Raw genomic sequence first — 13542 nt, 5'->3', positions numbered from 1 at the left:
TTCGATTTCTGTGTAGATTACATCATGTTCACCAAAGACTAATTACCATCCATCACCACACACATGCCTAATCATCCCTGAAAGCTGTTAGTTTGTATTGCTAAAGCAACCTGTCCTGTCATGTTGGAACAACACGTAGAGAGAAGCTGGATCCTCTGGTCTTTCTTACAAGCTGATCTAGTGCAGCCACAAGGGAGGACCAACTATGGTATATAAGTCCAGCGATTTGCATCTTGGAGGGAGACGCTCTATTTCCAATGGATTTCCCCCCATAAAAGGTGTCAAGCTATAGCCAAACTTTTTCATAAATATCATGATTCATCAGTGGGCACATTGTCATCTAGCATATATTGTCAAAAACTTGATTTGCACTTGTCTAACCTTAATGTCCAGTTATCTTAAATGTGGGTAAATGCTTAAATCAGTGGTTCTCAATATGGGGTGATTTTGACCCCCAAGAGACATTTGGCAATGTGTGGAGACATTTTTTGTTGTTACAGCTCAGAGGGGGGTGGAGTATGTTGCTACTGCTATCTAGTAGGTAAAGGTCAAGATGCTGCTAACCATCCTTTAATGCACAGAACAGCCCATCACAACAAAGAATTACTCATCCCCAATATCAATAAGCCAGGGTTGCGAAACTCCAGTTTAAATGTCTACTCACCTGAAAACCTGCTGAGTCCACTGTATAATTGAGCTCCTGGTAATCTTACAGAAACAATGATCGACTGTGCAAGTCCCTCTCTCTGGTGGCATTTCTCTATGTCATGTGCTAGAATCAAATACTGACTGTTGATCCTGGATTCAATCTGAAAAATATTCTTAAGAAATATCTCTTGCTTCAGTGGGGAAATAATTAGTACGGTCGTCTGGATTAGTCTTTGATGCTATAATTTGATATCTTTTTTTTTTTTCCGCTGAGGAAGATTTGCCCAGAGCTAACATCTGTGCCAATCTTCCTCTATTTTGTATATGGGTCACTGCCACAGCATGGCCACCAATGAGTGGTGTAGGTCAACGCCCAGGAACTGAACCTGGGCCACCAAAACGGAACCCACCAAACTTAACCACTAGGCCATGGGGCTGGCCCCTTAAGACCATTTTTAAAAACAGCCACATCTTATTTTAAGGTAATTCACTGTGTCTGGAATCCTAATTATGTGTTGATTTCTTCATGCAAGCCTATTGATCTTGGCAAAGTGAAAGCTAAAAATTTAACATTCAAGCAAGAAGAATATATCAAAATTGGCTCAATTAACTTGCGATTCAGGGTTTATTAACAGTTTCTCTGTTTTGGTTTGTTTTGGATTCATTTATTTTATTATATCTTTTGCTTTTCTCCATTCCTTTCCAGAGTTCCAGTATAATTACATTGCAATCTTCAGCAGTGTCCTGTTACTTGCACAAAAACTGAATCTATTATTCACAGATAATGAATTCCAGCAGGATCAGTCTGATAGCCCTGAACTTCTGGAAAATCTGACATGTTGGATCTGCCTCATTTCTGGCTCTTATTCCTTCATTTCCCTTCCAAAGAAGACTCTTCGCCTCATTCATTTTCATTAGGCTTTTTGGAGAACAGCATTAACCCAGGTTCTTGTTTCTGAATTTTTTCCAGAAGTGGACAGAATAGTAGTGCAGAAAGTAACACTGCATAAGGTAGCTTTTATTTTCAGGGTCTATCCCATTTAGTAAATAATGTAAGTGGCATGCTATGCATTTCGTTTTAATTTTGTTGAGTTTGTGTTTTCAATGTGGGTCTTACAAATAATGGTCACTGGCAATGTCACAGAGGTGGGACTCAGAGTTCTTGGATTCTAATCTTGGCTTTTCCATTAAACTGCTGAATAAATTTGGACAACTTGATTTTCTTTTGGGCTTTATTTTCCCATCTGTAAAATGGGATGGTTGGAACACTAATGTCCCATGAATATGACAGGGAGCAGTTGCAGAAAGATGGGGAGCTGAGAGGGGAGGACAGCATCTTTCCCAACACATGCCCAACTCTTGCACAAAACATATGGGGAAAGGGACAGAAAGAGTTTCATAGAAGTAGATGCCTACGTCTGTGCATCAGATTAAATAAGAGGCTCTATGCCTTCATTGTCTTAGAGCCAGAAACCTGACATTGTCTCTACCGTGACCTGCTTTTCTCTTCCCTCTATTGATCCCCTCAACCCTTTCCTTTTCAGATGTAATTTCACTGTGTAGACCACCAAGAGGACAAGGAACGGAGAGGAGAGGAAGGAAGAGAGAAAAATGTATAGAAAACAAGGTAAGGAAGAAAGGGGTGTGGTCAAGTGACATCAGCTTCTTCTGACAATAGCCAGCAGCCCTCTTCAGTTCTAAACACCGAAAATCATACCCGCAGCATCAAAGCAGACAACTGTGAGGGCTGACTCCAAATCATTTTTTTAAAGATGTGTTTGGGGCATTTGGCAAATGAGGGCCAGGTCTCATGGAAATTACATAGCTAGGAAGTCAGACAGAAGGAAAGGAGGGATGAATACATGGACAGAAAAAGAATTATAGAAGAAAAACTGAATGGAAAAAAAGACAAGAGAAATTATTTTTCCTAATGAGAAATGAAAAATTTTCCACCAGACGACTGTGACTCTTGGATGAGTGACCTATGTATCATGTGAATGAAAATGCAGGGTGGGCGAGGCAGTCTAGGAAGGTCTGCCTTGTGTCTGCTCTGTCTCTGAAGGCAACAGGCCCCAGTGGCACCGCTGATTCACCAGACTGCCCCTCAGGAGGTAGCCATGCCCATTACATAAAGACTGGAAACTGAGCTGGACTATAAACTAGAATATCTACATTCTGGACCCAGCTCCACTTGCTGACCCTCCCTGATTTGTCATGGAACCTCTGAGGCCAGCATCATTGACTATTAAGTGACAGGGACAGACTTCTTCATGATCTCCATGGGCCCCTCAAGCTGTAGCATTTTTATAGTTCCAATAATCATCACTCCTCACCCTTGCCAGACCACATTTCTTGAGCAAATACTTACCCCGCCCCTCTCACCTCTACTTCACCACCCAAAAGCAATAATTTTACTTGAAGAGAGAGTTGAACAAGATGCTCTCTTGGAGCACCTTCTAGCTCCAAGATCTATGATTCTACGAAATCCACAGTTGACTCAATTACTTAGCAATATAAAAGAACCATTATTATACCAAATCTGATAAGTTTTAATTTTAGGTGAACCCATCCACCTTTCAGAATTTATCAAGCCCTACCCATGAAGCAAGCTGACATTTTATCAAACATTCCCAAAAGAATTCCACACCGCTATCCCTTTGGAGTTTATCAGGGAGCAAATGATATTAGTGACAGAACACATTTGATTCTCAGAGATGGGATCTGTGAAGAGAGACAAGCAGTTTATTACTTTCCTTTATTAAAACTTGTAAAGGGATCCCTGATTCACCAGACTGAGACAGGAGAAAACTTGTAAGTAGTTGTTATCCTCACCTAATTGAACTTTAAGCCTCTGTGGCACTTACTCTTGGTAATCGCAACGGATGACTGATAAAGAGAGCTGACAGAGCCTTCAAATGGACAACTCCCTAGGAAGAAACAATTGAGATTCTAACTCCTAAGCACACTACCTAAGAGCTGGCTAGACAAAGAATCTCCCAGGTTTCCTTCCTAAGAAGTGAGACAGAAAAATAGTGACCAGTGGATTTTGTTGATTCAAGCACAAAAAAAGGCCCAATTGTGAGAAGAAAAAAAAAAAAAAAGCCTCATCCTCTGAGGAAATAACCAGTAGGACAATTTCAGAGCAACTATTCCAAGACATAAAATCAACTTCTTATGTGAAATAATTTGAGGACAAAATGTACATAGTCTACATATAGGTAAAAAGAGATTTAAACAAAGGATTCGGGAAAGGTTTTTATTTGGAACTAACAGGATCTCTGTCACGCAGTTGTGGCCTATGGTTTCAATTTTATTTTTGTTCAGGCATTCATTCTAGAAAGAGAAGGAAGTTGACAAAGCAGACTACGAGTGAGAAAATTTCTTGAGCTTACACTTTTTCTTTTCTAGAAACCACTAATAAAATAGATTACAGTCAAGAAAAAGGGAGTTTAGGGAGCTGACTCTAGAGGGGAGATAGAATGGCCTAACTTAATTGCATTTCCGTTTTTTCTCCTTTAATCCTAGGAAGAAAAACAAAGATCAAATGGCACAAAGCACCAACTCAGAAACAAAACACACAGGGTCAAGCTTGTTTTAAGGAAAAAAAATAAACAGCACTAGTTTTTGTTTTTGTTTTTTTCTTAAATGGCTGGGAACAGTGGGACAAAAACAGACGCTGTCAAAGTATTCCTGATTATTTAAACCCACAGATAAGAAAAAAAAAGTCCCTTAGATTTGTTTAAATTCAACAAATGTACAGAAAGCAGGCACACTGTGTCAAGGATTTTCCAAAACATAGTTTAAATAATAAGAATTAAATTAGGAAAAAAGATGGAGAGGAGGTTTGCAACATGAGCCAGAACTTGCAAGTAGAAAAGAGTGAGAAGTCAAGCAATCAACATTCCTTCCGCAACTTTCTCCTCCAAATGACTAGCCAGGAAACCAAATAACTAACTTGAGAAACCTCCTGTTGCCACACACAAATCTTTCTCAACAATATTTCATACCCAAGGAACCAAGCTATTATTCATTCAACAAACATATACTGAGCATTTACTGCTACTGTCCCCTGTTTTAGGTATTTGGGGGGAATATAGAAGCTGAGGACCCAACTCAGACCTAGCGAACCTAAATCTCTAATTTTCAATCATATTTTTTAATGCACCAGATGATTACTACTAAAACGTCCAGGGGCCAGCCCCGTGGCGTAGTGGTTAAGTTCAGTGTGCTCTGCTTTGGCAGCCTGAGGTTCACAGGTTTGGATCCTGGGGCGGACCTGCACCACTCCTCAGCCTTGATGTGGCGGCAACCCACATACAAAATAGAGGAGGACTGGCACAGATGTTAGCTCAGGGCAAATCTTCCTCAACAACAAAAAAAATACTCATCCATCTAATAATCATCCAGATCTGGAAAATCCTGCTTTAGGAGATGCAAAAATTGCTAAGTTCTGGATCTCAAAGAGTTCACATAAGTGACAAGTAAATATACGAATTTTTCCAAAACAAGGTTAAAAATGAAACATGGTATGTGAGGAACAAATTCCTTGCTATGGACATTCAGAGGAGGGAGAAATAATGGACTGTTGGGAGTCGCAGAGGGAGTGAAAGAGAGCCTCACAGAAATACTTGTGTATTTGTGTTAGTATAGTTACCATTTGAATGTGTACAGAAGGAGGAGGAAAAATCTACTATTATGACTAATAGTAAGAAGAAACACGTCTCCAGTGTTCATAGGGCCTGTCCTGGGCACTTTACATAAAGGCTCTCTTGAACCTAATCTAAACCATTATTTCCCCATTTTGCAGATGGGGAAACTAAAGCTCAGAAAGTGTACATAATTTGCTCACAGTCACGCAGCTAGAGATCGAGGAGCTGAAGTTCAATCTCAGATCTACCCCATTCCAGAGCCTACATGCCTCCCAAAGAAGAATAAACAAAGCCCAGATGTGCAGAAGTGTCAGCCACATAAGACCAAGCATCCATTGTTCCCTCTGGCTTCAGGCTGGCAGAGCGGGGGGAGATAGGGTGGGAAGGTTAAGAGGGAGCCAGGCTGTGGATGCTGCCTTAAACTATGTGGGCTTTATATGGTAGCAAGGGGAAACCACTTAAGGTTTCTGAGCAGAGAATACTCTGATAAAAACTCTATCTTAGGTTTTAGGCTGTGAATCATGAGTTATATCTTACAATCTGAAATGACAAAAATCAAAGTTTGAAGAGTCTCGCCCTGCCTTTAAAGAAAAAAGTGTGGCTAGGAGCCAGGTGGAATACTGCCTCATAGCTGTCCAGACAAATTCCGAACATGCCAGTCCTTAAGGAAGATTCTACAGGGCAGAGCGTAAGATAAATGTAGTGAGTGTCTGTTACCCACAGGACAAGGACCTACTCATCCCTGGAACTGTCCAAATCTGGCATAAGGATAGCCCTGGGGACTGCAGCCTTCCCTGGGACCTGAGGCAACCCCATGGGGCAGTGGGCACACACAGGCATGGGCATCTGTTATTGGCAGAGCCCGGACTCCTGACTCCCAGTCCTGTGCTCATTTTATCTAATCATATTGGTTCTGCCGCTAAATATGTGACACTGGGAAAGCCCCTTTCCCTCTCTGGATGTCCCTTTCCTCATCTCTGAAATGAGAAATTGAACTCAACAGGACTCAGATTTCACAATTCTCAGTCCTTTTTCCCCTCAAACACACCAACATAAAGGATCCGCTGCGTCAGTGGCTCACTAACCAGGATTCAGCGGAGGAGCAGCATCTCCCGGGAGTGTCTGTGGTTTGTAAACCCTGAGCTGAGAATGACTGTACCTCCTTATCTCTAGAAAGCCCGCTAGTGCTGATCATATTATAGGATTCACAATTCCCACATCATGGCTGCAAAGTCCTCATTGAATTCCATCTGGCCCAGGATTACCCTTGTTAAGTGCAAACTGGATCACTGATGTCAAAAGTAATTCAACAACACAAGGAACCAAATCACATCCAGGCACATGCAGGGAACTCCTCATTCCAGCATGAGGAAATAAACACTATTGGATAAACACCTGTCAGAGCCAGAGGATGCTTTGTTATTATTTCAGAGTTTTGCTTTCCTCTCAAAGGATGGAGTCTCCATGCATGTGTGTTGTGTGTGTGTGTTTATGACTAAAATTCCCAGGAAGCCAAGCAGAGGATAAAATTGCGGAGTTCTTGGGAAAGAGGAGGGAGGAACCGTGACGCACCTTATCAGATGTTCACAAAGACACTCCTGCCAACTCCAGCCACCAAAAACGAATTTCCAAAGGGATAACAATACTTTCTTCTTAAGAGATTATCAATTATGTAGCTCTAAGAAACTTTGCTTATTGCAGTAGAGGTGAATAGGGAGAAGATGCAAGACTTGTTCTGCTCTCAGAAACACTGCTGGTAAAACAGAAGTTAGCATCTGAATTCACATATTTTTGAAAGGACTTTTTAAACGTCATTGGTTCATCAGACCACACCCAGTAGTTCACCCACAGAGGTGCCCATGAGTGAGTAATTCCTGTAATCAATTCACTGCAAAAATTTGAGGCATGTTAAACCGACAGCCTCGCCTTCTTTGACCTCCAACCAGGGGACAGGAGCAGGAGAATGACTAATAAATGTTAACATTGACACTGAAGCAAGCTTAGTCACACAACCAAAGAAACCCAGATTTTGAGAGTTACCTCACGGTTATTTATTTTTATAGGACTGAACATGAATATGTATTCCTTCTCCAGACCTGAGAAAGGAAAATCTGCCCAAGACGTTTGACGGAACTATCAAAGGGACTGCCAACCTCGCATCTGAGAGTCCTGGGAAGACGGTGCTACAGGGACCAAACTCGACCACCCACATTCTCCTCTGGGAACCAGCTTAGGACGTCTTCAGCTGTCAGTTACTCAAGGTCCCCTCTCTGCCTACTATTGACTGATTTCTGTGCCACTCATTTAAAAGAAAGGAGATTTATACTTAATACACGCCTTAGCAAATCCATCAGGAGGCACAAGCAAGTAGAAGACAAATTGTGGAAAGGATTCAGGCTTTCTCCTTATTTCTTGCCCAAGATACTAGTCTAGTGAACTCCAGCACCTTAGCCACAGCACTGGGAGTTAAGAGTTAGTCTCAGTTGTGATTTCCTGAACTCTACAGACAACCACAAACCTCCAGAGAGCCCTATCACCTGTGATGGCAGAGACCTTGTGAGATGAGCTGCAAAAGGCATCTGGATATCTGCACATCGTGTGTATTTTTGCCGTTCCAGAAATACAGCCTGGTCTGCTAGCTGGCACGACCAAACCAACTGCCAAAGCGGCTACTTCTCCAACAGCTGTAGAAGAGACATTGATACATTGGCACAGAAGGGCAGAAGGGGAGGGATAGTGTAAGTTTAGAGCAATATGGATAAGTGAGAGTGGGGGAGGTTAAGGAACACTGGCTAAATTCTCTCTGCTGAGGCATCCAGATAGATCAGATTGTGGAAGTGGGGAAAAGGCCAATATACACTGTAACTCTCCTGACACTAACTTCAGGCAAGTTGAATACACACACGAAACAAAACCAAAAGGCGAGTACTGGGCATCTGAAGTCAAATAACCCAGTCTAATGCTTACCTCCAGAAACTGGATGCCTTCTATCAAAGGAGCAAAAGTCAGCACTTTGGGTAGATACTTTTAGTGAGACTGCCTCGCACGGATTCAACTCTTCCACACATACCTTCTCTTTAACCTTTGCTCTTTACTTTTTCGCAGGTAGGGTATAGGAAGGATGGAGGAGTGAAGACGGAAGAGAAATGGGAGTGAGGCTAGACCAAGAAATGAAGCGACAGAAGATGTTTTACTGTACCCAGCTCTGCCAAGGTCTCAGAAATTATTGCTGAATGGGTACTTTAAACATCATCTTATCGGTACAGTCCTCTTTTTGAGAGAGAAGTTGATGCCGAAAGAGCTAATGGCTTTCCTAGGTTCATCTAGTGTTGGTTGCAGAGCTCGGGCCACCAGATATCTAGACCCATAAACACGAGGCAGACAAGTTAAAGGAGACCCAATCTGAAAAGCTAATGAGCAGAACGACGGCAAGGAGACAGGAGCAGTGGGGAGGGCTCCAGAGAGCATCCTGGGGCCGCAGGGAGCGTTAGGTGTGCGCTCTGGGTACCTTGATGTAGGCCCGCTGCAGGTAGTTGTAGGGCACTCTGCGCTGGAAGTCGCTGCGCACATCCTCGCTGGCGCGGTGGCGGGACGCGGGTCCCCCGAGGCGCTGGGTCTCGCAGCTGCGGTAGCAGCGCGCCCGCTCCAGCACCGCGCGGAAGAAGGGCAGCTCGGCCCCGGGACCGACGCCTGGGGGCGCGAGCGGGCGGCGCGCCGCGCAGTGGCGGGCGCAGCGCGCGCGGATCTCCCGCAGGCGCCGGTGGCTGCGCAGCGCCGCTTCCAAGTCGCGCACGGCTAGCTCGAAGTCCCCGCTGTAGTAGGCGGCCACGCCGCTGGCGTAGAGCAGGTCGAAGGGCTGCAGAGGCCCGGGCTCCAGCTCCGGGGAGCCGCCCCACAGCGGCGGCGGTAGCAGCAGCAGCGGCAGTAGCAGCGGCAGCGGCGCCCAGATGCGCTCCCGCATCCTCCGCCGCGGAGAGGCGCGGGACGGCCGCCGGTCTCAGTCGGCTCCCAGTCGGCTCCGGGCACCTGGCGTCCGGGCCCCGTCTCCCACCTCGGTGGGCGAGAGAGCCGGCCCCGCCGCTATCTGGCTGCCCTGCGAGCCTCAGGTGACCGCCGCGCTCCGCGCACTGAGAGGCGGAGGCCGGGTCGGCCGGCCACTCTTAAGGGGACGCCCACAGCTCACACGCTCCTCCTGCTGCCCGAGCCTCAGCGACCCGCTCGCTGGCGCTCAGCGCACGCCCTGCAGGCTCCAGCCCGCAGCCGCCGGGATGCCAAGGGCTGCACACCCAAGTGCTGCACACCCAAGTGCCAGGCAGAGAGGGAACGCCGATTGAGGCCAACGGGGGGCGTAAAGCTTTACACGTGGGGTCTCTTCTAGGTTGCGGAATGGATATGATTACTCTCTTTTTAGGGAGGAAGAAAATTCGGCTTAGTGAAGTTAGGGCTCTAATCATTTTCTGGAATTGGTACATGACCTCGCACTTTGCAGAGTCCTTCACCTTCAGATGAAGCACTGAAGCTCAGGCTGTGAGGAAGGCACCAGAGGGCCAATTGGCCCAGTTGGGGAGGCTTGAGGAGAAAAGTGATTAGTCCAACTTTATAGAACTGCGAAAAGGCGAAGGAAGGACTCGACCCCGAGCCTTTGGAATCAAAGCTTACTGCTCCTTCCCGTGGGGAGGGTCCCTCCCTTGCCTTCTCATCCTGCTTTGTATGGGTGTGCGTCCGTGCATTGGAACAGGAGGTAGGGACAAGCAAGGAGCAATAAATAGCCCACCTTTCTGTGCAGACAGTGGTACTACGGAACCCGAGAACTGTTCGAGGAAGGAGCGGCTCTCCTTACATTCTGCCTCTGTCAGTTTACCAACGTGTGACCTTGCCCAACTGAGACTCAGTTTCCTCATCTACACCGACGGAATGTTCCAACACGTCAAATGGTTTTTCAGATATAAATTCTTATTGTAAGAGTTGAACAAAGAGGCAGTTTAATAAATCCAGTACCCCCAGGACTTAAGCAAGAGCATCAATCTAGGAATGGGAAAGCTGACAGAAATGGCTGCCAGACTCCAAAGAACTAGCTGGAGGCTTTCCTGTTCCTCTGTTTCTCCTCTCTCATAAATACCTTCTGAGCCAAGGTGTTGCCTCTTCGCTGTTCCTGGCTCCACACCCTCACAGGGATTCCTGAGAGCTTATGCACTGGACCCTTTACTCCAGCCTGCCTCCTGGATTCCTGTGGTCTCCTAGTGCCTGGGGCAGTTTTCACCAAAGCCTCCCTGGCACTGAGATGGTGAGCGAGAAGAAAGGGGAATTGGGAAGAACTACATGTATCATCTGGTTGATATGAATTTCCCAATGAAGGCTTTTGTGTAGAATCACTACTGTGTCGAGGAGGCTGCCAGAGTTTCCCTCTTGTCTCTTCATTCATTTTGTTGAGTATGACCACTCTGACCATGAACAGGCCTGGCTGTTCTCTAAGGGACACCAAAGTATCATGCTCTTATTTTTCTTCACCAAACCTCACTCAGTTGGCTCATTCCACTGATGGAAAAGCTCCAGTTTAGAGCTGACTGTGTACTGAATGCCTTGGATGTTCAGTGTTCCAGAACTTGCACTTTGGGTCTCTGCCCAGATTTTTTCTCTAGGGATTGTCTCTGTTTTCAGATCAAGACTTTGGGGTCCAGAGTTATTAATCCACTCATGGAAGGTTTTGAAGCATACCAGGCTAGGAAGTCTTGCTATGGGACTGAGGACAAAGTGCCAAGATGCTGTGCTATATTCTGTGACATTTCCACATCATTTAATATATGTCAATTAAATTCTTATCTTTGGATGCTTACTCTCAAAGTAGGTATTCTTGGGGAAAGGGAAGATGAATAAGTTAGGGTCCTTATCCCCGGGATCTCACAATGTTGTATAGGAGAAAAACATGATGTACAGACTATAATACGAGGTAGAATGTGGTACATGTTAGACTAGATTCAAAATGCTATAGAAATCCAGAGCCTGCAAAGATGGCTTTCAGTGGAAGGATCTTGAAAACAGGGGAAGAATTGGCATTGACACAGAGTCATAGCTTACAGGCTGTAGCCACTCCAAACTTCCTACTGATCCCCAAACTGGCCATGTGCTTTCAAACCTTCTGCGTGTCCTACTACCTTATTTCCCTCTGTACAAACTCTACCTTCCTTTATAGAAAGCATTCAGTTGACACCTCAAATTTGCTTGAACATTGGAATCATCTAAAAAGGCAAAAATACTGATATCTGGCTCTCATGCAGAGAGATTCTGATTTAATTGGTCTGGGGTATGGCCTGAGCATTGAGATTTTTTAAAGTTCTCTAAGTGATTCTAATATAAAGCCAAGGTTGAGAACCACTGGTGTAGAGTCAATGCCATAGCCCAAAGGATAAGTCTATGAGTCAGGGCTCCAGGTGCTATGGCGGATTCATGAATCAGGTGTGCCATCCCTCAGATCTCCCCTCCCCAAGAAGGGCAACCTGATCTGCTGTTTAAGGCTGGATCAGAACAAAAGTTTGTCACCACATTATGATAAGAGCCATGCAGGGTGGAGAAGTTGATTTCAGGCAATGCTCTGCCCAATGGTATCAACTCTGTGTTGAGAGAGACAGTCCTCCATGGGTCTCTCATACTCCTGAACGTCTTGCTGGGTGTGCCAAAAATGCACTTCTTCTTTACCTGGGCCATTTCTTAGACAACTGGATCCCAGCTCAGAGTTTCTGATTCACTAAGTCTGGGGTGGAGCCCCAAAATGTGCATTTCTAACAAGTTCCTCGGTGACGCTGAGGCACTTGGTGCAAGAATCATACTTTGAGAACCACTTCATCAATACAATTCCTTATAAACAATGGTTCTCAAACTTTATTGTGTATCAAAAAACTAATAAAAACACAGAGGCCCTGGCTTTTGAAGTAGGATCAAGTCAAGGCCTTTATGTTTTTATCAAGTTCTCCTAGGGATTCTGATACTCACCAAAGTTTAAGAACCACTGCTTTAGTTAGTGGCTTCCCCAATGCCGAGAGACACCTGACAATGCCTAGAGACATTGTTGATTGTCATAACTGGAAGAGGGGAGTACAGACGTTCTCCTGGTATCTAATAGGTAGAAGCCAGGGATGGTGTCAGTCATCCCTCAGTGCACAGGTCAGCCTCCCACAACAAAGAATTATCCAGCCTAAAGTATCAACAGCCCCCAAGTTGAGGAACCTTGCCATAGAACATAGTTTGAGCACTGCAAGTCTTGTGCAATTCCCTTATTTTACAAATGAGGAAATTTAGGCCCACAGCTCACATAGATAGGCAGTGGCAGGAATAGTATACTTAATGTTATACATCAAAATATAAAGCATGTGTGCTAAATATCATGGAGCACTGGGTGATAGTAGCTTTGTGAATTCTTTTAAAAGAGAAAGAAAACAAAAATGCATGAAAGTAGGGAAGAAAGAAATGATGATTAGAGAGAAGAAGACATTGGAAGCAATGTCTTCATTGCTTCCAATTCAAAGATGTTGAAATGTCTGCTAAGATAGGTATGAAGTGGGAGCCTGCAATTTCGCTTTTGTTCTCCATTCCTTACAAATACAGAGAACAGCCAAAGCACAAGAGAATCCAAAAGTTTTAAAAGACATTCAATCCCTTCTTTTTTTGTTATATTTGGAATGAATCATAACAGAAGCTTGAATTTCCTTTTGACTTCTGTTTACAAGTCAACAGCATCATTGTACCCACTTGCCTTAGGGAACGTCCAGCAGGAAAGAATTCAGAGAAGAGAAGATCTTCAAATGCTGCTTATTTTCGCCAAATCAGCTTAGTTTTTTTTAAAGGTGACTACTCTCTTTCCTGCAAAATCCTTATGGAACAATAAAAAGGGTACTCAGACTTCAGCTGTAGACTTAATCGACACTTTTCATCAGCAAATCTACTGTTAGTTTATTTTGATTATGTGTATCCAGGGCTCTTGCTTGCCCCAGACAGCTTTGATTCCTTTGAAATGAAAGGAATAATTCTCACTGTGCAACAGCCCAACCCTGTTCAGCTGCTGTTGATGCTGGCGACAAGGGAGCTGTTTTGAAGCCTTTTTTTGTTACGCAAATAGGATCATCTGAAGACTTTTTTTCCTCCCAATAAATTAGTGTGAAAGGCAAGCCATCAACAATCTGTCAACATAAGAGAGAGAGAGAAAAAGGACTCCCTGGAGGAAGAGGGTTTTTTTAGAAAAATTAATATTTAA

At 44.4% G+C, this 13542-nt stretch overlaps 1 protein-coding gene across 1 annotated transcript in view; it reads right to left on the bottom strand.

The window, feature by feature from the left end:
- P3H2 (prolyl 3-hydroxylase 2) overlaps positions 1–9394 on the bottom strand; it is a 147243-nt gene extending 137849 nt beyond the window's left edge. The window contains exon 1 of the mRNA XM_087439861.1: positions 8806–9394. Within this exon, the coding sequence (XP_087295987.1) occupies positions 8806–9258 (453 nt within the window). The 5' untranslated portion in view covers positions 9259–9394. The remainder of the gene's footprint in view (positions 1–8805) is intronic.
- Between the last annotated feature and the right edge of the window lie 4148 nt (positions 9395–13542).

The sequence above is a fragment of the Ceratotherium simum genome, chromosome 15 (assembly GCF_057802395.1).
Source record: "Ceratotherium simum simum isolate JZ-2026a chromosome 15, ASM5780239v1, whole genome shotgun sequence".
Taxonomy (NCBI): Eukaryota; Metazoa; Chordata; class Mammalia; order Perissodactyla; family Rhinocerotidae; genus Ceratotherium; species Ceratotherium simum.
This window is presented reverse-complemented; position numbering and strand designations above follow the sequence as displayed.